Source organism: Phalacrocorax aristotelis, chromosome 1 (assembly GCF_949628215.1).
Source record: "Phalacrocorax aristotelis chromosome 1, bGulAri2.1, whole genome shotgun sequence".
NCBI lineage: Eukaryota > Metazoa > Chordata > Aves > Suliformes > Phalacrocoracidae > Phalacrocorax > Phalacrocorax aristotelis.
In genome coordinates this window covers 8,324,825-8,350,264 of record NC_134276.1, presented here as the reverse complement: position 1 = coordinate 8,350,264, position 25,440 = coordinate 8,324,825, and the positions used below count along the sequence as shown (strand labels likewise).

At 40.1% G+C, this 25,440-nt stretch overlaps 1 protein-coding gene across 7 annotated transcripts in view; it reads right to left on the bottom strand.

Moving 5' to 3' along the window:
* Positions 1-25,440, bottom strand: part of DLG2 (discs large MAGUK scaffold protein 2) — a 1,060,076-nt gene that overhangs the window by 9,962 nt on the left and 1,024,674 nt on the right. For 4 of the 7 annotated variants that reach the window (XM_075079412.1, XM_075079695.1, XM_075079320.1 and 1 more), the window contains 5 exons: positions 16,782-16,827; positions 4,803-4,853; positions 3,941-4,042; positions 2,815-2,987; positions 1,996-2,105 (listed from right to left, as the gene is read on the bottom strand). In XM_075079412.1, the coding sequence (XP_074935513.1) occupies positions 1,996-2,105; positions 2,815-2,987; positions 3,941-4,042; positions 4,803-4,853; positions 16,782-16,827 (482 nt within the window). Of the gene's footprint in view, positions 1-1,995; positions 2,106-2,814; positions 2,988-3,940; positions 4,043-4,802; positions 4,854-13,713; positions 13,756-16,781; positions 16,828-17,726; positions 17,827-25,440 lie in introns of all 7 variants that reach the window. The other 3 variants (XM_075079235.1, XM_075079507.1, XM_075079151.1) reach the window with 2 other exon arrangements.

The window sequence follows — 25,440 nt, the reverse complement described above, 5'->3', positions numbered from 1 at the left end:
ATATCACTCCAGATGCAATGTCAGCATTAAAAAAATAATGGCAACATTTTATGGATGGGAAAACTGTAGGTTAAGATCTATCTTAAACCAATCAATATAGAGGTTAGGCTATCAGATTACCCTTCCCCTTCTGTACAGCAACATAATCAGAATATAACTGAATTGCAGAGCTAGAAGAAATGTCAAGAAGTCATCCAACCCAAGATGGCTTTGGTCAGGATGGGGTTTTGCAAGTACCACATACTGTGCCTCATTCCCTGTAATGTGGCTGGACATGCAACAACCTTATCACTGAAAGGCAGGGCCAGGGAGGATAAACGTTCATGGGATGGGGCATGTCAACATTCTCCAGCTCTGCCACCCGATGGTGCGGGCACACCGTTACCGTAACCAGATACGCATCTCATGCAGGAGGGGGGATGCCTACATTTTAGCTGTATAACAGATACCTATGGCATCACCTGGCATTTGTAGACCCTTTGGTGAGGGGAAGGCACAGAGTTAAAAATGTCATCCCTATCTCAGCAAATTAAGCTGATAACTCTTGCTTACCATAAGTATACATGGAAAGCAACTGATCACAATATATTTTATCCTGAGCTTTAACCAGTACGAAGATCACTTCCATTATTTCCTCCTCAGCCTTCTCTTCTTGACACTAGATAACCCCCATTCCTCCTCCACTTCCAGGGTGGAACCCAGAACCAGGCCAGCACTCCAGCTGAAGCCTCATCTATACCCAGTAAAACAAAATAAGTGTCTATTGTGTCCTTACACAACACTGATGTTGATACAGCCCACAGTGGCAGTTTCCTCTTTGCAACCACATTATCCACCCATTCATATTCCTGTGTGATCCATCCCAACTGCCAGATGCTTTTCTGCAGTGCTATAGCTTAATTATTCCCTGCTTGTACTCGTGCATTTAATTTTCTTTCCTTTGTCTGCGCTGAATTTCATCTTACTGATTTTTTTCACTGAGTTTTAGTCTTATCCTCCAAAGTGCTTGCCACCTTGCTCAGCCTTGAGTTATTCACAAACTTTATAAAAGTATCGCCCAATTAATCATTCAAGTAATTCATGAAAATAACAAGTAGTCCCAAATAGGGACACAGCCCAGGAAATATACTTGCAGGATTTCTGTTACCCTCCCAGTTTAACAGTGCCGTTTTCAATGACTGAGTATGGTTGCCTGAGTATGGTTGTGCATGTGCTCTCTAGTGATTCCCGCTGGACTCTATTTCCATCATCTGCTACTGACAATGTCCCATGGAGCCAGAATAGAAATCAAGATGCAATGCAATTATTGATATCCAGCTCATGAAAGAAGGAAATAAGATTGATTTGCTTTTGATGGACATACATTGGCTGCCTCTTAGGACCTTTTCACTGTCTTAGTTATACTTGAGTTGCTTAACTGTTCCCTGGATCCCAGTGTTTTTCTGAGTACTGAAATTAGGTTGCCTGGTGATAGCATGAAGTTGGTGCCTTCTCTTTCCTTCTTTAAGTGTTATGTTTGCCCCTCTCCAGTCCCGTGGGTCCTTGCCTATCCTCTTACAGACCTGCAAGTAAATGAAGGGCTGACAAAGAGGCACACACCGCAGATCTGACACAGGTTTACCCTCTGGTTTGCCCTTTGTGACCAGAGTGTACACCCCAAGAGCACCCAAGGCTAGATGGGACAAGCCATGTCGCATGAGTCTTTGGTGAACTTGCTGCACAGGTTGGAACAAGTACACTGAGCACTGGTAGGGGGTGCATCATGGTCCAGCATGTGAGCCCATGTGTTCCAGTGTGAAATGTTCAAAGGCAGCTTTGTTCCTTGAGATGGTGGGGTACGGCAGATGGCAGGCAAGGAGAGAAAGTCTCCACCGTTCCCACTTCCTCTCATTCTTACTGGTTTTAGAGGACAAGCAAAATGTAGACTCAAGACTTGTGCTGTGCCACTTGAGACTGTACCCTGAAAATAAAATGCTTGAAGGAGTTTATACTTACATCAGAGGCTCCCATGATTTAGGCTTAATGAAGATAGCGATGGGATAGAGTTGTGCAACTTGTAGTCGTTTGATAGCATTTCCTGACACATCAAGTATACAGTGCTTGCCCTGTTGGAAACAGATGAGGATGCGTTTATTTTTGCAGAGCTTACTGCGGATCAGCCAAAAGGCGGGAAGCAATTCTGCAACACGGTGCCCTGGAACGGTGCCATTACTGGTGCACCAGGGAAGGGCGACCCCAGGGCATGTGCTCCACTCCTCTGCGTTTTTTCCTTTGCTTTGGTGCTCATATAAAATATACTCTGGCGATATAGGAACAAACTTGTTTTTGACTTTTACTGGGATGAACTTTGGTAGGGGGAGAGGATTTTCTTCAGAGATGAGGAAAATCAGTTCATAAAAGTAACAGGATGTCTACGTTCTTACTGGTTAATTCAGTTCTTGTTTGTGTCAGAGACTCCCTGTGTTACCTGAGGCAAGTCATTTAATCTTTCTGTGCTTCATTCTTTCGCCTCTGTGAAAGTGAGATAAGTTTATTTACCCATCTTAGAGAGAGAAGCTAATGCTTTTTGGGGGCATACTTGAGGCACTGTGTTAGATCTCTGGATCGATGGCACTGCTTCCAGGTACAGAAAGTGCCAAGGATGTTGTCATTCAAAGTCAGAGACTCCACTTGTGGAGTCATTATAAAGCTTATAAATATTAGGATGCCTTTTTGCAGACATTTTGTATTTTTGGCAGAAGAATCATGTCTGAGATACAATGTAGAAACAAAACAGATCATATTGCATGGTCAATAAAACTAGTGCTAACCTACCCTTTCTGCCACGAATCTCACGGACTGGACACTAGTTCCATATAAATTATCATTGTACTGCCCAGCTTCTATAAATTTGTGCTCTTGGATATCTTTTTCCATTTGTTCTCTTGAAATGACAAAATGATAATCTCTCCCATCCACTTCATAGTCACGCTTTGGCCGTGTGGTATCTGCATGAAACAAAAGACAGAAGATCAAGAAGTCTGTAAAAACATTTCATGCAAAAAATGCTGCAGTTCAGGTTTGCTCAGCAGACAGTGTTGGGTCTGCTGTAAGCAGAGGTGCTCCACATCTGGGAGCAGATCTTTGGCTACTAGGTGTTGTTTTCAATGGAGTTATAACAAAAAAGCTGTCTTTTAAAAGTAATACCTTCTGATGTTTATCTCTAATCAGTACTTACAGGCTAATACAAAAATTAAGATTTACCAGAATTCCACTTTTTTTCAGCAGGGTCACACACAAACCCCAAATACAAAATGCATTCAGATTGTAAATTCTATTACAGTGATAAAATGAACTTCAATCTCATCAATTTAAGTCATCCTTAATTGTAAGGCTGATTCTGATCTAATTCCTAGCAGTTTTAAGCTGGTGTATTTGCAGATACAACAGTTTAAAATGAAGTAAGACTGTACTCAGCGTCTGAAATAAACACTCCAAGATATAAACACTCTGCTTAACTCGGGGTCCAATATTGCTTTCAGATTTGATGGTCTAGATCTTGCACAAATCACAGATTACTCTGTATATTTGTTGATGGATGCTGTGTGAGTAAGTTGAAACATTTTACATTTTACCAGTATTTCAAAATTTTATCTCATTTAGGAAACCACAGATTAATTGATGAGTAAACTGAATTTCAGGCTAGAAGAAGAGGTAAGGAGAGGCTTCTTCTTTAAATAAAATGATACAGCTTTTGAGAATATTCTTTTGAGAAATTCTATTCAGACCTTTACAATCTTTTTTTGTTTGTTCCTTTCCCCTTTTTTGTCCAATGGAAAAATGGCTTTTGAGGAACTCAGCTACTTATAGTTCACAGGTGCTGCTTTCACAGCAATTTTCTTAATGTGTGGCACCAAGGGATACAACTCAGCTGCAGAACAAGGGGTAAAGTCATACTTACGTGGTACGCACGACCCAAACTTATCAGGGAATTCAGATATCAAATCATCGTTGATCCGATCTTTCATAGGACCCAGAATAATAACCGGCCTGGTGTAATTAACTGAACAACAAAAAGAAAGGCATGTTTTGATGATCGTACTGGTAATAACAGTAAATCTTCCCACAGATGCACTAACCAGAGTGGTTGCCCTTATAAATGATGTGAGAACTTAGGTGTACATTTTATTGATTAATAATTTATTTATTGACATGGATAAGGAGAAGGGAACAAGTACTACTCATTTTGCAGAGCTCGGTAAGGGTGCATGTACACGTAGTCAGATGACTATGTGGAAGCGTATATATTTGCTATTGCTCCACAATGTCACTGCCAAATGCTTGCAGATGGACTCTCTCATGAAGCATGGAAAGGAGATTGTAGGATTTTTTCCTCCTCAGTTACATGAGTGCATCCGCTGTTAAATCAGGTGGGTGTGCTCCCATTTTTGCTTTGCCTTCCTGTAGGCTCATCTGCCCTCGTTAGAGGTACATATCACATGGGAAGGAAAATAATAGTCTTCCCATGAAATAATGTTGCAGTAAATCTAGAAAATAGGCTTCACTATTTTGTAGACTGATTAACGTATTTATTGGTAAAGGCCATGAGAGCATACTGGGGAGAGTCCTGAGAATGTTAGGAAGCGGGGGCTAGCGAGGGAGACTCTTAGATAATTTCTTTTGTGTGCAGTAGACCAAGTGGCCAAGAAAAAAGAGCCACAGAGAAGCTGGTGCTGGCACAGCAAGGCTTACTGCTCTGCTGGCCCCCAAAATGTGAAAGGAAATATATAAGGAACAGGGACAGAAAAGCAGATGAAACTTACTTTCCTGTCGTGTGACAGGTTCATAAGAAAGGATGCAGTCTTCTTGGCCTCCTGATGAGAGAAGAAAGAGAAGAGATTGAGACTGACAAACAACACATCTTGGCTGATAAAATGCTTCACACAGAGACAGATCAGGTTTGACACTTCTCTCTGGTAATGCTCTCACCTGAACCATTCCAAAGTCCTTCATAACTTCAAAGTATGGAGATCACTTTTTCCTTCCCTTCCCTCCCCTGCCACATGTTTCAATTATCTTTGCTGAAATTGGGCTTTTTCAATGATAGGCAAAAAAGATTCATTTACTGATTTGATAGTAAGGCTGTTTACAAGGATAGTGCGGAAATTTAAGATGCAGTTCTTTTGCTTGTCTGATTGCTAAGGCCCTAACATGCTGCTGCAGGGCAAATCCACAGGGTACCTAAACTGAACAATTTTTGATCTCCAAATATATACATTTTGGTTGATCATCCTTCTGTGCATAACCTCCATGGCCTTATTCACAGCCTGACAACTAGCTATGAGCTATTTGTTGACCCTTACCCTCACCCTGAACACAAGTCTCACAGTATCATATTTTACACACTTATCCTCCCTCCACTCTTGTTAGGACAGTGCTGTTTCCTCATGGTGACATTTAGGGAACTAAAGCAGAGAAATTTGCCAGGAGAAAGAAGTGGCACTGTGTGGACCATGACCTGGGTGCAGGTGTACAGCCCCAATGCATCACTGTCCTCTCCTCTATGAGAGTGCAAGAGGAGAGGGGGGAGGAGTCTTCAACCTACTGCATGAATAATTCCTGGACATTTCTCTTTCTGGGACACTGTCACATACTTGGTACCACATAAGGGCTCTGGCAGGTTCTAAATATGACTTAGGCTTAGCAGAGTTTAAAAATTTGATTTTATTTTTACTAAGTTCAGGGCTTATCTCTGAGAAGATCCACAGATGGGATTGTGTAACTAATATAGGTCCTACAGAAGGAGGAGTGTCATAAGAGGTACCAGGGTTTTATAAAATAGACAGGGTTGCCTTTATTTCATCTGCTTGCACGTGTGTGAGTCTGTGTTACATTATTCTGGTGGGCTCCTGACAAACCAAAGTGTGCACACACAGGGGAAAAGTGCTGCCTGACTCCTGATGGACGACATAGGTAGGATTTAGAGGGGGCTACACCTCACCCTAAAGCAGTCTGACTGCTATCTGAGCCACTCGTGAGGCTCCATTAACTATATTAACAAGACTTGTATTGGATGCAATGCCTAGCTCCCAAGAAGGTACAAAACTCTTTGTGGTTTAGTCTTAAGCTGACTCCCACCCCATGAATCTAATATGTTGATAGATGGTTTTTTTGTGATATATTATCTAGGCAGCTGTGAGAAATGTATAAGAAAGCTTTTAAAGTAAAAATAAGGTTGTAATTAAAGTAAATGACAGAAAAAGCAAATAAAAAATGTACTGACATGTTAGGAGAGAGGGCGAACAGACAGGACCAACTCCAACCTAGCAATGGTGCTGAAGCAGCAAAGGAGAAAGCATTATTTTTAATAAAGGAAGAGATTAGGCAGCATTTGAGGACAAGGCAACGTGACATATGAGGAGTGTGGATAATGGATTTTGTTCTATATTTGCAAATGTTTGATATTGTAATAATTTGCTTAACTTTGGTGTTTTGCAAAGTTAAAAACCTAGAGTTATTGTTACACTAAGTTTTGTGCATCAGATGTATTATTTTCCCTTAAGTTTCTCTGGAAATTGTAGGGGTGATATACAACTCAGGATGTCCCATTCCCCCGGAGATGAAAGGAGTCACTCTCCAGGCTGGATGAGGATGCACCTGCACTGCCTGCCCTCCAGGGCCCAGGAGCCAAAGCTATGTTTTTTCAACAGCCTGAGAAAGTCAGCCGGGGTGGGTGATGAGGCCATCATGTACTAAACATGTGGAGGGGAGCCAATTTGTACAAATACAATCTTAAACATGAAAATGCTTATTTCAACGGCATACAGATCCATAGAAGAGGATTTGTTTCAGCTAATTTCAGAAATCTGTATCAGGAGTGCTTATATCTGAGCTAGTCCCTAGGTACCCTTTGGAGTCAATGGGTGCCTATAAACAGGCAAGTACTTATTCTAAGACATGAGTCATCTGACCTATTTGAGTTGTCTTCTTTGGGACGAGAGAAAGAGTCAGAAGGGTGTATTTGTCTCCATCGTCCCATAATGGCATTTGAACAGCAAGGTCAGATGCAGACATCTGCATTTAAACAGTAGAATCCCATGGGAGTGACAGTGGCAAGAGCAACTGAAGGAAAATAGCCAATAACTCTGGCACTATTGTTTAAAAATTTTTCTGCAGGCTACTATTTGGCTTTGGCACAGAATTATAACCAGCACAAATAAGTCATCACCGATTTTACCTTCTTTTTTTGCCCAGTCCCTGGCAGACATGTCCACGTGCTAGACCTGTTTTATCAGTAGGGCATGGGCTGTCACGCTATCAGTAGGGCATGGGCTACGGAGACAAACAAGGCTGTCATTTCACAGATGTCTTGTGAAACTGTGGCCAGACTGAAGGCAAAGAAAAAACTCCAGCCCACTCAAATTGTGCTGACGCTTAAGCCATTGGAAAGGGTTGCAGCAAGTAAGGAGAAAATTTGAGGCTGACTGATACACAGGGACCTAAAGATAAGTATCTTCTGAGTGAAGGCTCTTCAGGGCTGACTTTTAGACTCAATGTGGACTTTGAGTGTGGGGGAAAGCTTCCACTACTTTTCTTTTCTGGAAAAAGGGCTCAAGTTTCTGTGTGAATAAAATCCTTCCAAGTACTGTCCAGACAAAACCCTGTAAGTCCTCAGAGGCTAATATGGATGTTGACTGTACCAGATGGTATTCTTTAATGATCTCTATTCAGTCAGTACTGCACAGTTTTAAAGTACTCCATAAAGTATTAAGTATAATGAAGAGCTCTAGAGTCAATCAATAATTGGATTGCTGTAACCTTGTGGTGGCTTTGAGGTGTGAGACACAGTGTGAAATTCAGCAGGACTTGGGGTCTTATTTATCGTTTGACTAAGCCTCATTTACCACCCACATTAATGGCTTAATTAGCTCAGGGTGGCTATATTGGTCTAGAAAATATTTGTGAAATTTAACAGGCAAAACAAAAAGAAAAAAGAAAAAGCCCTTTCTGTAGGATTTTGACATGATCTCTTGTTCTTCAGTAAAATTCCACAAAGTCAGAAAGAGAAGAAAAAAAAGAAGAGAAAGAAAGAGAAGAAAGAAAAAGGAAGCTTTCCTAAATCTGATATTCTTATGAGTAAGGCTACTGGAGGGCTTTCATTTCCCCTGGACCACTATGGCTCTGCTTCCCTTTGTTCTTGGTTTGTCTGTTAGTGAGTTCTCGTGCTCAGAAAAAGAAAAATAACCTGGAATTTGTTAATAACTTTCAGCTTCTATAGACTGGGCTGAGAGGTTTTGTGTGGTTGGATGACTTTCATAAGGACTATTAATTTCAACTTTTTAAAGGATTATGTGGTGTTTCAGAGGAGTAGCTCTAAAACGGATTTAAGGTGTTGCCTCTGTTTTCCGTGTCTGGTTAGATGGCAGAGAGTCTGTGAAAGACTCAAAATCATGGTTTCAATGTAGGCCTAGCATATGTCAGGCATTTTTCACGTAACCCATAAAAAGGCCCCATTTCCTACTGTCTTCCCAGAGCATCCAGAGCTTCCACAGTGCTGGTGTAACTGCACCCAGCTAGGGCAGGAGAGCTTTTGTGAGCTGCTGGGGTGCAGCCACCATGTAACCAAACGCTGTCCCTCATCCAGCACCTTATGCTGTGGGAATCCATCCTATTAATGGCTGTGAGTGAAAAAGCCTGGATCTAAGGCAGTGAATAATAAAGTAGTACTTATGAAGAGAGCTAAAAATTATTTATGACTTCAGAAGAATCAAAGGGAATTTTTGTGTTCATTAAAATTACTGGTGGTGGTTACCATCAATACACATATGAAATACCTGTAGATGAGACTAATTAATTTTATTTGTGAGCCCTCCCCTGAATTTTGTTGCTTAGCTGGATCTAGAATCAAACAAGGCTATTTTTCTGTCACCATCCATTTTGGTTTTGGGCTGATGTGTGGATTACCTGAGTTGGACTTGCAAGATCTTGGAGAAATCATTTTGTTTCATCTGCACAGTTAATATCCTAACCTCTGTTTGGCTCAAAGTCCCTTTCCTGGACCTCTGTTTATGTAAGTAAACACATGACTTTTGGAAATATGTTGGTAGCTATGAAAGGCTGGAAATCCAATATATAAACATATCATCAGTAGCCTGAGAATGAATTTATGACTGAAAAGGCATCTATTGGCACTTTATATTTAAGATCAATATAGCTTGTGAGGGCAGAAAATGAGACTTCAATACTTACGCCAATCTGAGTGTGTCTGAATAATATAGTGCTCCTTGGGGAGTAAAAGAGCCAATATAAGTGTCCTAATTAATCAGTGGCCTAACATCATAATTGGGACTCCTTTAACCTTGTTCTGAGTCTTCAAATCTCATTACAAGACTGACATGCTGACAGAGGGTAAAAATTTTTGTTTCTAACTATTTTCCTTATTTTTTAACTTTTAGTCATGTATTGCCTCTCTAGGTAATTGGTGCAATCACAACCGGTTATGCAATTAGGCTAAATAGATGTAGTAATGTGTGTGTAATTTTGATGACAGCTGCAAAAACCTTTACTGAACTATGTGTAAGAGCATTACCACACATACGCAGTAGAGGCTTGAAATTCATGGCCATTATGAAAATCATGTCTCACAGAATAAGAACTGATGAGTCCATGGTAAAAAATATGTTCTAACAAGCTTGGTTTGAAAAAGAAATCAGAGCATTTTAAGTTACAGAGCTCAAAATAAACTTCAGATCATGGTTTGATTAGCTGGTTCAGGACAATTTGAAGTTGGCTGTATGTATCTTTCTCACAACAAGAACAACTTTCTGCTAGACTGGGACTGTATATAGCACTAAGCAAACTTGGTTTTACAGCTGAGAACAGGGGCAGATCAACTAACATGGTTATAGGCTTCATATTAGCATTGCCACTATGCCATAGTAGCTGTGTGGCAGCTCAGCCCGCTTTAGATCAGGCCAACATTTGTTCCTGGCTCAAAAAAACTTTTTAATTTTTTATAAAGGGCCAAATTCTGAAGTCTGATGTGTTTGTGGTTCCCCCTGAAGTTAATGGAGCTGACGGTTATTTGTCAGGATAAAGAAAATCCCACTGTTGGCTCCAGCAAAAGTTCATTACAAACCCAGTGTTGAGAGCACTGGTAGAAGAAATCAGGTTTACTACCTGCAACAGCCTTGTTGCTAAGAAGTGGTCAAAGAATTTTCTCTTGAGGCCACATCAGAGGACTTTCAATCATATTATTTTTCTGTAGAAAAGTTGATTTTTTAACCTCCAAGCCCAAGACATGAGCAATGCTTCAGCCAGATACTCAAATTTTTAAGCTATATATTTTCATAAATAAATATGAATGCATCAGAATATCTTCTAGAAAAAGCTCAGTCAGTTTGTAACCCCTGTGTTAATCACTCTCCAGGACACAGCCTGGACAGCTCTCAGAAACCTTCAACATCGCTTTGGGTAGGTGTACCCCTGATTTGGAATGGTTCTAGGAATGATCAAGTAGTACAGATTTCAACACTAGCTACTTTTCACTAAAATGCTCATCATGAGAAGCAAAAGTTAGAGAAACATGTTAAAGCAATTGCCCAGAGATTCACTAGTAAAAATGCAGGACACCGCACTCTGGACTCCAACTGGCCTGTTTTCATAGGGGCAAATATGAATGTCTGCAGGAGAACATGTGGCATTTGCCAGTCATTTCTTACCCCCACACTTTTTGTGTTGGCCAAGGTGTGAATTGCTGATTTCTCACAATTCAGAAAGCAGTGGGGCAGGCAACCCCTTTCTTCCTTCTCATTTGCTTGGGAAACAGAAGAGAAAAGGGGTACTGGGACAGGGTCGCAATCCCATGGAAAACCCTTGAGCTCTCCGGCAGTTTTCTATTTGCTCCCCATGAATTTTTCTGCTTCAATTTTTTTTTTTTTCCTCTTAGTATGCCCCATTTCACCAATGCACAGACTGAGGGCTAGCTGAGTTTGCAAGTCAACACACATGGTGTCCTGGTAAATTAACTTGTAGTGTCTCACCTTGAACACACAAATTCTCCTCAAAATGGCACTACACCACACTGAGGAACAGCTTTGCGACATGGCTGGCTCCAAATGGTGTTAAACCAAACTTGGTTCTGTGGCAGCGACTGACGTTGGGCCCCATGCCCAGATACCCAGATGCGGACATGAACAGAAATAACAACTGCATGCTCTCTTATTCTACAGGAATGAGCTTTACCCTGAGCACCTATTATTTTTTTCCTTTCATTAGGAATAAGTAAATTAGAAGGCAGTGAGGAATATGTCTTTCAGATATGTTCACAGACTAGGTCTGATAATTACCCTTCTCCCATGAGGGATATAGATAGGCTTCCATGTGCAGGGTCCTCTCTCAACAGTCCCACAAGGCCAGAACTGCAGTGAAATAAGACAACTTCTTCCTGACAGACCTCACGTCTCTTATCTCCATGCCCTCACAATTTGTTGACTGCTTTCTCTGACCACCCAACTCTTGCTTTCCTCTGTCTGATTCTTCTCTGTTCCTGAGTCATCATTTTTCTAGGGGACATTTGCTGCAGTGAGCTGTGTGATGGGATGTACTGTTGACATAGGGTAGCCTGGAGATCCAGAGAGTAACCATCTGGATTCAGGAGCTGTAAGTCCCCACAGGAGATATGCTGATCTACCATGCTGATCTATCATGTTGCCATGGCCGTGTAGTAACTGAATACACAGTTAGGCTAAAGCTGTCATGCCACCATAGCCGTCTGAAACAGTAATTTCCAAAAGCTGGTCACCAAAGTTGCTGGCTGCCCAAGGTCATGCCTTCAAATGTCACACCAGCACACACCGATGAATCGTTAGCAAATGGAATTAGGCCCTTTGGGCACCAGCTCCTGGACTTTAAAACCACTTTCATTTGGCATAACCTAAGACTAGGTTTCTCTGCTGCTAAATGGCATATCCCTCCCATGGGCAGCAAAGGAAGCCCTGCCTGCATCTTCTCCACCAGGCAGCAGTTGTTGGACACATCAGTAATGTGTGGGGAGCTCCAGCCAGCAGGGTGTAGGCTGGTTGCTGCTGGGATGAGACAGGAGCTTGCCCAGATGGAAACAACCCTAGAAGGAGAGCACCTGCCATGGGCAGTTGTTTCCTTCTAAGCATCTATTTTCCAACTAACTACCCAAACCATTTCTATCCCCTTTCTTGCACCTTAAAACGTATGCTTTGTTTCAAGCTATTGCACAGCCAATGCAGAATGGCTACCTGGTGTGTCTTTTGATGAAGTTTGGGAACCAGCTTTTGTGAACCTGCTCAAATTGTCTGGCTGCAACTGGGCATCCCTGTTAATTCTCCTGTTTGGGACAGTACATCAAGCATGGGACGTTATCAGCCACCAGCCTAGATTCTCCTCTGGGCTTTTACCCTGACCTCATGCTGAAATAAACACACCTGGAGGACATTTGACTCATTCAAACTTTTGAAAATTTAACCTATTGACTCATTTCTGATTGTAAAGTCAGTCTGGGGAAAGAGCATCTTATATTTCAAACACAAAATTCTCCTCTCCTCCTCAGTAGAGGACACATTAAAAGAAAAGTGGTTCAGAGCTGGATCTTGGCAGTTCAAGAGTGCCTACTGTTTTCTTGTGACTCTGGCAATTGCTTTCCAAGGAAACCTTTGCAATACAAGAGAATACAAACTAATTTACCATTTCTGAATTGCATAAGATTAGCTGTTTTACAGAAACAAACCAGTGTTTATTAACAGAGCTCAACTGCTATACACTATATCAAGGCTAGTAAATACAAGGTATGATACCAATGATTACCTGAATGTATGCGGGTGCTTAGCACAAGTGCTGAGTGACTGGTGGAAAACTTGATTTGCTAAGCAAATGGCTTGAAAAAATTAAACAACTGGGTCATTTAGTAAGCAATCTATCATTTTAATTACCTTTAATTACATTTCCAGTCATTTATTTAATGCCTCGTTTTTTTGCTTTTCAACACTTCCAGAAAAAGTTATACTGCTTAAATTGTTGGGTGTTATTAATAATTACCCAGAACATACAATCTGCCTCTTGGGTATGTGACCACATGGAGTCTGTAATTCCAACCAAAACAGGTTGCAGAGTTCGAACGTCTGCTCACAGGCAATCAGTGACATTCAGTGGCAGTGCCTAAGGGGTGAAGGTCTATCTTACCTTTTTTTTTTGAGACTTCAGCATGCATTAGGAAATCTGTACTGCCAAAGTTGAGGGCTTAACAAAATTTTTGGGACTGTTTCTTAGCCCTTCATGCGGGCATAAAGAAATGCAGGTAGAAACTGTGGCCTTGTAAAGAGGATGCCTTTTGTAGATTTGACTACAGCTATGGAGTAATTTTAATCTTAAAAGATCATCAAGAAACTGTCCCCTCCCTGCTGAAATAATTTTCTTGCCACTAAACCAAATAATCCTGACTTTCACAGGCTACCCAAAGCCAGGTTTGGTTTTATGTCCCAGTATACATCCCAAACAACAACTTTCCTCCCTTTTCTTATAAAGGTTGCTAGTTTTCTTTTATAGCTTTGTACTCAAGAGGTGGTTGTAAATTTGAATTCCAAGCCATTTGCCCCAACTGTCTTTTTGACATTAACAAAAGAGCAGCAAGGAGAGAAACAAAATAAAAGAAAAACAGAACAAGCAATGCAAAGTAAAAGGACTATAATGAAAGCAGTAACTTACTGTAGCTACTTTCACTATCGCTGGCATTAGAAGAAACATGTTCTGCAAGAACAGTACAGCAAATTAAAGAACATAACCAAGCACCACAGAGCTGCAGAAACTTAAAAGATCTGCCACAGTCATGCAAAGGTAGTTGTGCAGCGAGGAAATAAAAGCTATGCAGTGACATCACCTGAAAAATCTTAGATAATTTATACAGATAAACGAAAGCTTTCTCTCTTGTGGCATTTCAGACACTATACATATTAGCTAGTGATATGTGCCATGGCAAAGCCATGTCTTTCCTTGATGAGGCAGTTAATGACATCTCAGATAATTTCAAAGTATATTATGGTCCACTTGCATCTCACTGGACGTCTTGAGTGATTTCATGAAACCTGAGCGTCTGCTCATATTATTCTGCACTATCAGTAACGAGCATCATTAATGCATTGGAACTATTCCTGCTAAACTAACCTATGCCTGTCTTTAATCACTATGTGCTATTCCAAAGGATTAACAAATTAACATGAAAATAGTTTTGATATAAAATACTGTAACTGTATCTATTTTACCCTATCAAAAAAAAAAAAAAAAAAAAGATAAGACAAAGCCAATGGAAAAACTAAGAAAAAAATGGAAGAAATATTTTTTTCAGACATTGTTTAGCCTCAGGATTTGAGCTACATTATGAAAAATTTTACCAGACCAGTCTGGATGGGTGAATAGGGATATAAGAACTATCATGATGGGTCAGACTTGTGGTTTGGCAAGTCTGGTTCCTGTTTCTATTATCATATTATTTAAAGGAAGATGCAATCTATATCATGTGAAGGTGCTGTTCCCGAACTGCAGTCAGCAGAGTGTTTACGGTCAGTCAGACTATGCTATATGGTCTTCAGGAGGTCTGCAGAACCACATTAAATGTCAGTTTTAATAGTATCTCTGGTAGAAATGCTGATTACTTTGCACCTGAAAGATCATTTGACAGTGGAAACTTTTCAGCTGGTCCAGGACATTTAGAGGCCAATAGCATCATGGCTATACAGTGGGGAGCCACCCTGTGTTAATGAGAACGAGACATGGTGGTTAAATGGACAGCCAGTACAAATAAGTCACCTCCACACAAACACCAGGAGCCAAAACTGGTCCAGGATTTGTCATTAAACCAGTGGGCAGATTAGGCTGTGGGTGACCCACAACACTCAGCTGCAGCTGCCTCTAAACATTCCCAGTGAAAGAAGGAACTTGTAAAAGCCAAGAATCCTCTGGGATGAACCCAGAGTAGACCATGCATGGATGTCAGGAAGGATGAATATGGGAACGGTGCCAAGACCACATCTTCTCTGTGAGGTCCTGTGTTTCTCTCACAACCAGTCTAATGGCTTGGGGATCAGAGTGGGACCAACGGGGTTACTGGAGCAGCAGAAATGAGAGGGGATGATATTTAATAAAAACAGTAATGGAAAACTTTGACCTTGGGCTTAGTAAGGAGCTTTGAAAAGTTAAACTTACATTTGGAAGAAAACAGTATATTGACTTTCGGACATTTCATAGCAAGTTAACAAAGGTTGTCTCAAACTAATATGCTATACAGGACCCTGAAGAATCTTATTAAACAAGGGCAAATATCCTTCATAGTAAGAATGGTCATTAAAAAGCATATCTGAGTTGAGTGAAATTTGGATGGGTGGGAATATCTAGAAGTGTGTCAGTAACTGAAAGCTAGGTGCAATATTAATTGAGAAACTAGAGCCTCTATAATACCTCTGTGCTACTTTTCCCTTAGCAATTTGCAGAATTCAGTTATCGCCTTCCAAATGGTTGGATGTTACGGAGATTTGTCTTTGTAAGGACACAGATATTCAGGAGGGCTATCAGATCAGAAGTATTCTACTCCTCTTTAGACAGGGAAGGATCTGCATTTCTTGCTAATAAGCCACTATAACACTTTACTTAAAGTAGCAGAATGGTTAAAATTCAGGTGGCAGCAACATTTGCTGTCTATCACTGACAAAACTAGTCTTGCGGTACTGTTCTTGTTTGTACAAGAGATGAAGCTTTCATCTTTAAATTGCGGCCTACTCTATGGCTTAAAGTTAAACCATTAAAATGTCCCTTCAACAAATCAGTCAGAAATGAATAAGCTCTAAAATTGTGTGCATGGATGTGCATTCCTGCAATTAAAAAGCACAAACAAAACAGTAGGCGATGCAGTGTTAACATTCACACACATTTTGCCCCAAGTACTTGGAGCTTAAGAAAAAGAATAACTGAGAAAGAAGCAGCCAAACACATGCAAGTGGCATCTTCTTTAGATTATTTAGACCTGGATACAGAATATAATCTATCTATTTATATAGAAATCAGCTGCAGATATTTCACTCTATACAATTTTTCTGGTCTAATTTTTGAGAAAGAAAAATTGTTTCTGACACGTGGCACATTCTGCAATGCCAAGTCTTGAGAAAGGATTGGTGCATCAGAAACAGAACTTGATTAAGGCTGCATGACAGAGAATAGGTTGCTAGTGGTGAAATGGGTCCAAAATTAGCTTTGGAGAAGGCATGGTCTTCTCTAACCTGAAAATTACTTTTTCCATTAATAACAAATAGTAATCTAAATTCCAGCAAAGTAACAAACAGTCCCATGCAAAAAGCTGAAAATGCAGAAGCAACAGCATAAAATAATTTTCTATTGATCTCCTCAGGATGTGATCAAGCTAAAATGTTTAACTTTCCCTTGAGATGGAGAGGAAGGGATTGTTGCTGAAAAGAACAGTCTAGGCAGCAAAACAAGTTTTAGGTATGCTACTCTACAGAACTGCCATGATGGGGACAATAACATACTGTCAGAAACAAAGGGTGTTATTACAAAAGAAGTGAAAGTGTCTGCTTGATACACTGTATGTTATTTAATATCATCATGCAGAACAAAACCATTGAAACATTTTTAATGCATTCACAGCTGGGTAACAAATAAAACTCTATCTTGTGCATGCTGGGAGTAGAGGGTCCTCAGAGAAGGAACAGAAGCCAAAACAAAACAAAACAAAAAAAGATTTACAGTGACCATTCCTGGGAACTTACTCAGAGTCTTTGTTCCATAACCGTCGTCACCTAATCCGGGGATGTCCTGCACGGAAGTCCCCAGAGAGAGCAATGAGAAAGGAAGAACAGCCGCAGAAGAGGAAGGAAGAAGTCAGTGGAGTTGAAATGGATACTACCATGACTGACCATGTTGATTGAGCAATCTGGATCCCTGCTTTTTCTTTCTGAAACAAATTTAATCCCATATTCTATGGGAGTGCGGCCAATGAAAGAAGCAGTGACCGTTATACATGGCTTTTGGAGCTGTGAGGAAGAGGGAACAACCCAATAAATAAAGTCCCAGAAATGATCCTCACCGGATTAATTTAGGAGATAATTATTAAGAAAAATAAAGTGACTATTTGGTCTTGGAACCAGCATATATTTTTAATAATGCTGGTTCTCTATGCAATTTAAGCAAGCAGGCAATGCTCAGGGAGGTACACATTCCAAGATCTGATTAACTTCTTTAAGCTGTTAGCACAAACACTTCATTTAATTGTTAAACTTTCAGTGAAGCTGCCCATGGCAATCAATTTGGAGAAGGTCAAAGGCAAAAAGGAGATCAGAGCAGACCTTTTAGGATGCAATAATCTAGTTCTGGACTGTGAAAGAAATCACATTTGCATTATTTGAGCCAGTTCTGATCTGGGAATATTTAATCAGAGGCAAGTTTGGATTTATGACAGGTACCACAACAGCTCTGAGGAGCCACGTTTGCTCTTCCAAAAGTTAAGGTCACTTTTTTATTCTTCTGAAAATGATGTTCCCAGGGAAGAAAGGACCAGCTGGATCCAAACTGCAGTCACACATTGGTCACAGTAGTAATACCTCTCCTGCCTGCCTATGATGGATATTTGCCTAGATGTGTGGGGTACTGGTATCATGCGTGTGACCCATTTTTTGTGCTGCTGCATGTGACATCGTCTCCAAGAGGTTACTTACGTTCTGGATCACTTGTTTCCTGCTCACTCTGCTCCTTGCTCTTGTAGAATGGGAATTTTCGTGAAAAGATGAAGTTCTTTTTACGCTTGTCATTGAATGACTGTGAAGGAGAAAAGGCATGGGGCAAAAACAGGGACGTCTAATTGTTGTCACACTCATGCTGACAAAACAACTAGTTTGTAAAAGTGGAGAGAACTGTAGTGACTCAAATCAGTCCAAACCAAGTGGCTGCAAAGAACCCAAGGTGGTTGTGGTGAAGTCTGCTGGTCGAAGGCAAAGCCCCTGGAGACTGGATCAATTTGATTACAGAGGTCTCAAATCACAACCTTCAGCTCCTTATTTGGAAACTATCATGTTTGGATTGATCAGATAAAGGGCTACAGATGGCTCAGCATGCTTTGAGATCAAGCCCCTCATCTTTAATCACAGCAGACTGTGCACAGAATTAATTAACTGGCTGAAAAAGAATAGGCTGTAAAGAGGGAAGCGGAAGCCTTTGATTTACTTGTAGTGGGTATGTGAATTCAGTCCTGTGTCAATTAAAATAAAATATTTTTTTATGGTAACTGTTGCTGACTTCATAGTGTTTTATTTGGCCTCCTAATTGACAACTTCTTAAGTGTGTTTTAATGCTTTGTTTTAATAATTTAAGAAAAAATACTTTGTTTTATTTTATGCGGGTATATTTACCCATTAGGTACCTCTGGATATGCTTTTAGTTTTATATGATTTAGAGATGGAATTCTGCTGATAAGCAGTATTTCATTGCATGTTTAGCAATATATATTGCTTTAATTCTTCAAATGGGGAATGAATATGGAAGAAATTGGTTTTTTACATGATAAAACCTTTTACTTTATAGACAGTCGCAATGGCTCATGGCACTGTACTATGTAAAAACAGGATATGCCTGCTTGGGACAACTATTTCCGATACTAAGTGAGGAATTAGGATCCCTATACAGTCAACTGAAAGAAGTTGGTATTTCCAGAGGGCACCCACAGGGAGCTGCAGATAGTGCTTAGCTGAGGTAGTCTCTGTTGTCCATCAGACGACATCCTACACTGTTTCCTATACTGAACATATGCAAGTGATCACCTCCAAGAGAGCAGAGACCTTTTTAACTCATTTAAAGAACCAATTCCATATGTTTGCCATTGCTCAAATGAAATGTAATCTGTATTGGGCTCTGATTCTGAAATGGAATAGGTTTAGAGTTTCAGAACATAATTTTCTTTTACATTTTGGAAGCACAGCATAAAATGTGGTTTAGGAGATGTATTTCTGAAAGATGTGAAGTTAGGTACTGAAAATCTCTACCAAAATAGTTGTCTACTTGTGTCACAAAAGTTTCATGCCACTTTTACAATTCAAGCATATTTAAAGTTCAGTAACTGAAAACAAAGGAAAAAAAAATGCACATGTAGAATAAATGATCCATGAAAATCTCGCAGAGTATGTAAACATTCAATGTGAAATTAATGTGGAGGTCATGCACAAATAATCCAGACAGCATGCAATTTCAAAATAAAGCCAATATGAAAGAAAGCCAGAGAAAAAAATGCACATGAAGGATCAAAGTAATCTGTGGATGAAAAGAGGACTGACATGCACATTACATCACTTTAATGACCTAAAGGATATAATTAAATTAAAATGTGTTTTATGTAATAATTTCTTTTATTTTTCGAAAGAAAGGAATGTAGCATGTTAACATTTCCCATTGGAAAACTGCTGTTCGTCATGATTCATCTGAATTTAGCATAGTCATACTATAGGTATTATACTTAAAAAGGGGAAAAAAGTATATATACACAATAGCACCTCAAAAAACAAATGAGTTTTTAAATGACAATCACTTCATTACCAAATGCCATTTCACTTTGGAATTAAAGAGAATGTTATCAAATTGATAAATAAACATGCTGTGTTTCACAGAGATTATATGATAAATAGAACTTGTAAGTATTCTTTTCTATTTTTTTACCCATCAGTCTATAGCAAAACTTCAGAAAGTCCATTTTCACCAGAAAAGCATCTGTTTTTTAAGATTATGCATGATCTAACAGTATATTCCAAATTAGACAGATGTACTATAGTGTTATATAAACTTTTTTTCCTTTTGCAGTTTCAGGTATTGCCTTTTTAATAACATATTGTTCCACTTCAAGCTGGACAATCAAAATCTGGCAATTAATCGCAGGTGACTATTATGTCTGACTGTGTCACTGCATTTACACCAGTAAAAAGCCTTATTCTTAAAATAAAGCTCTTAGTTTATTAATACCCATAAACAAATATGTTTATGCATGTGTTAATATATCTATAGATGAATCAATGTGTATATTCATGTCAATGACCATATATGCTAGCACAATGTAGTCACCGGGATTATATTTAAAACAACAGAAAAAACCCTGTAAAATATTATAAAAGACTAAACTGGATCTGATCCTGCAAACTTATAGAAATAATTAGTTCTTGGTATTAACTGAATGGGCTTATCAAGTATTTATTTGCTTGTACATTAAGTGTGTGTTGCTTCACAGGAAACCAAAGACGAGCCTTGATTTTGGTTTTGTATCCAATATGAATGTGATTAAAATCAGGCTGATGGTCTCCACCTTAAGGATATGAAATCCTGCAGACACCCAGAAAAATGCTTCTTACAGATACCGCGATATATATCTCTAAGGTATAGAGATAGGGGGGGGTTGGCAAAGAGAGGACAGGGAGGCTCGTACAGAATAAAACCATGTTTTAATTAGATTCACTGTGTTAATTCCAGATTTTGTTCTGTTGGTGGAGCAGTAGAGACCAACACTGAATCACTGAATACATATTTTTTAAGGAAGGACCATGCATGTGACAAATGGTGGTAAGGTTAAACTACAAAATTCAGGTGTGTGTTTTTGAGACATTTTATTTCTATAAAATGGAAACTTTGAGGCCTGTCCAATATTCTGGAGGCAGTTTTCACAGGGTCTCCCTATGCTGCTGGGAAGGTGTAAAACAGCCCTAGGATAAATAAGAAAGAGGTATTTGCCTACATCTCTCAGCCCAATGCAGAAGTTGCATGCATCTGGAATTGAAATTGTGGTATCAAGCTTTGGCTTGATTTAACAGTATTTCTACAGGCAGAGTTTCTGAAAGTCAGTGAAAAAAGTGCCTGAAAATGGATCCTTGTAAATTTCTTTGCCATGAATATTGTAAAATCCTGTAATGGCAAATAACTTGGGCGTTTCAGTTGTAGTGAAAAACCTGTACAATGGATTTCTTTTATACCTCACTGCCATCAGTTCACAGAGACTACCACTAACCTAGGAACTGGCACTTTATGTAGACTTGTGCCTAAGAGTAAAAAGCAAATGAAATTTTCAAGAACTGTTTGACAACTGAACAATAAGGTCATTCTTCACAATATTTGAACTCTGATGAAAAAAAGACTCTGTTCTCAGAAAAAAAGGGGAGAAAAGCTTTCACCGATGTCCTGGCTTGAATTCTTGTTTGATACTACTTAGGCATAGACTGTGTTTTGAAGAAGCCAGAAAAAAATTGTGATGTGCATTCTTGCTTGACCAGGTATCCTGACATGTCCCCAGTTATGTAAGTCTGGCTTACACACACCAACCTTCCCCGTTGTGACAGACATTAAGACACTGTGTGTTTCTTCTTCTTACGAGCTCCCTTCAGTATCTTTTTGTGTCAACATCATTTTTGTATTCTAAATGCTTTTCCCTAGGTGCAGCAGCCATATATACACAGATGTTACTCATCAGCTAATAAGATAGTGGGGTTTTTTAAAGGAAATTTTCGTGTAACTGAATAAACAATCCAATTTCAAAATTTGCTTTCTAGTGATAACCATTACAAAGACTAGAGCATCAGTAATTTGATAGTTGCACCACATGGCAATAAGGCAGCTATGCCATTGTTTACTTTAAGCTTCTTCCCATTTTTTTTCCTTCACAGTGCAGCTGATCCAGCCCATGCAGTTTGGTGCAGATGTGCTCTTGATAGAGGTTGACCTCTTTATGCTTTGCAGAAGAGCCTGATATGTTGGGGAAAGATTTATTTTGAAGCTCTAAAGCACCTGTATCTTCTAAAAGCCATTAATCTGCCAAATACATTGGGAATACTTTATTTTGCTATTTCATTCAACCAATGCTAATCCTCAGTCATGAGCTGGGAACCAGTGTTCGGGGATCACCTGAGAAAAAGCTGTTCCAGAGCACTGGCTGTGAAATTATTTTGTACAAGGTATAGATAAATTTCATTTATCACCAATTTTTAGGCAGGTTTGAGCTAAGCTTTAGCCTGGCTTTTATGTTATGTGATTATCGGTATCAGTCTTGTTCTGAGATTGGTCTAGCAGTGTATATAAGTTCATTCATTTTGCTCCTTCTCATCTGCCATGGTTATTTTGATTATCTTCCTTTCACACCTGTTTTTGGCCTAACTTAAATGAAAAGCCCTCACTTATACAGCATTCTACAAAAATCTACAAAATTTATCAGCAACATTATGTCTCTGCAATCCTTTTCTCTATATTCAATTCACACTTTTTGTATTAAGGACAGTATTTTACTCCATTTGAACACTGACTTTAATGAAGGTTTGGGCACTCAAATGCTGTTAAGTCTCTACATGATAAATCTCTCCCATCATAGTGAAAAGTTGCACTGTTCCCCGAAAGAAAAGTTTTGTATTGTAACAGGCACTCAGTGTAATTTCTCCTTTCAAACGTATATATCACCTCTCTGCTTTTATAGTGGGCTTTTTCACTTTGCAATTCGAAATGCATGTTGAATATGAATTCTCCAGAATGAACCTTTGAAGTCAGTCCTGTGTGAGTGTACTTGCTTTATGCGAAAAGTGTTTTTGCAGTTAGGGTGGCAGCGCGGCCTGGGGAACGTTGGTCAAACTGCACTTTGGGATCATCTGCCTCATTGTTCCATCCGCAATACCAGGGCCGTAGCAGTGCCCTCTTACAGGCACTTTGTGGGGACGAGGTCGACACTATGACCTGCTGGATACTATCACTGAAGCCATGGTAGCTTCTTTTATTAAGATCATGAAGTATACGGAGGTGAAGTGACTTGACCAAGTTGAGAAGAAAGCCAATGCTGCTGAGCCATTCTTGCTTTCCTGGTGTAACCACAGACTTGGCCATTGACTGAGTTCACACACAGAGAAAGTTCCCAATGACATCTCTGCAGACATGCAGAAGGTAACCTAAGAAGTTGTTAGTGGCAGCTGTAAGCCTGGTTGTTTAGTGACCATGCAGTGTTTTCCTTAAGTCTTTCATTTGCAGTCTGACCACACAGTTGGCAACACTTGCCAACTTCTCTGTCTTTTTCTGAGGTGCGGGGGGGATGGATGTCCTTATTCTGTTAAGTTTAAACTTAAATTTTCTTAGATACTGCAAGTATTTGGGAAAAAAGGAGCCTGCGCTACAGCCATTCCTTCTTGAATTTTTGCACCATGATCTGTTTTGATAAGTGAGAATAAACTGAATGAGAAGAGGGTCAGATGAAGATAACTCTGCTTGCTTAGTTTTCCCGTGAAGCTGCAGGGAGATTTGGATATTGGAAATCCAAAATGAAAAAGTACAAGCCTGATTAAAAACTCCATTCTGTCTAGCTTCTACAGACAAGCGTAGAGTTGTTTAGTATTCATAAATATGAAATTTTACTAATCTTTTTTTAAGACTGACTTAATGCCACTTGTCAGCCAGCAACTCAATTCCTAACAAAACAACAGTTAAAAAGAACACAAACTACCCGGGGAACAGAAAGACTAATAGACTTTCAAGAAAGCATGCAAGAGCAGTATTTCCAATTCTGCGAACATGTATTTAGCTTGGTGCAAGACACGAATCACGTTAAAAAAGGAGTACTCAGCTGTGCTAATTTACACTGCATCATTGTCCTCAGGACTGAAATGGCAACGTAAAAACCTCACGTATGTGACAGCCAAGGTCATGTACAGGCATCTGAAAGTTGTACACAAAGAGGGTGGGAAGGATTTGTTCAAGCAGCAACACTGAAATTAATAGTGTGAAAATAAGAAAGGGCAAAGCTTCTTGACAGTGAAATCAATTTGGATGTAGAATAATCTGCCCCAAGGGAACCGGAAAAGCCTAGATAATTTTTCACATTTAAAACAAATCTGCTAATCTTAAGTACTATGGGGAATAACACCACAGTGCTGGGAGAGCAGGGGGTGGTGAAGGGAAAGAGCTAAATGGTAAGCCTCTCCCAGCTGTAATGTCTGTCTTTCTGTGATGAGATGCTCACAGATCCAGCATCGCAGAGTTGTGCCGGGGTCCAGAGCGGGCTTTGCCCTAACCAGGCTCACTACAGTCGTATGGGCAGTGTGAAGGTCTTCCTTTCCTTCGTCAAGGCTGTCTCTGGAGTTAGAAAGTGTTTCGATGTTTGGCAATGTTACCCCAAATCTTCCTCCACCCTTCATTTTTTTCCAAAAAGTAACTTTTCCTGTTAGAGCAGATGGATGCCATCAGCTACTGATCCCACTAATAAACCCTCACGCATGTGAACCTGTCTCAGCCTCCTTTGTGCAACAATGATGACAAAAGTGCCTCAGAGATCAACAGTAACATTGGTGGGCACTTGGCAAAGTTTTGGGACTGTCTGATCACCAGCCCAGACCCATAGATTTTCCTATGGTGTACAGCTTTATCAGCTTGATCTTCCTCAGTTTTGATCAGATTTTCCTCATAACTTTTTCTTAACTCTGATTATCAGTTGACTGCTGGTGCTTCCTTAGATTTCCAAATGAAATTGAGGGGTTTGGTCTCCCCTGTGCAGTCTTTTGAACTAATGTCACTAATAAATATTGCTGGAGAAGGTGTTAGTAATTTGTGCTATTACAAAACACCCCAACTTGCTCCTTTGTCACTATTTTTTGTGGAATAATTTATTTGTGCAATCAAGTGCTGTGTACTTGACCTGTGTAAACTACTGCATAAAATGGACCATTGCATAAAAAGAATAAGTTCATAAAGAACTTTATTACTTTTGTTTTGTGTAGTAGTAGTGAAGAAAGATTTACAATACCTACATGCCTTCAAACTATTCACTGATAATTGGAGCAGGCTGATCTTTTGAACTGCCCTTTTGACTTCCAGTAAGAGTGTTTGCACTCAGAGGTGCCTGGTGCCTGGTGTATCAGGCTGAATTATCACAGAATGGCAGGGGTTGGAAGGGACCTCTGGAGCTCATCCCGTCCCACCCCCTGCTTGAGCAGGCACACCCAGAGCAGGGGACACAGGAACGCGTCCAGGCAGGGTGTGAATGTCTCCAGGGAAGGGACCCCACAGCCTCCCTGGGCAGCCTGTGCCCCTGCTCTGGCACCCGCACAGGGAAGGAGTGCTTTCTCATATTGAGGTGGAACTTCCTGTGTTCCCACTTGTGCCCGTTGTCCCTTGTCCTGTCGTTGGGCACTATTGAAAAGAGCCTAGTCCCATTGTCCTGATACCCACCCTTTAGATATTTATAAGCATTGATGAAATCCCCTCTCAGTCTTCTCTTTTCCAGGCTGAACAAACCCAGGTCTCTCAGCCTTTCCTCATAAGGGAGATGCTCCAGCCCCCTGATCACTTTGGTAGCTCTCTGCTGGACTTGCTCAAGCTGTTCCCTGTCCTTCTGAAACTGGGGAGCCTAGAACTGGACACAGCACTCCAAATGTGGTC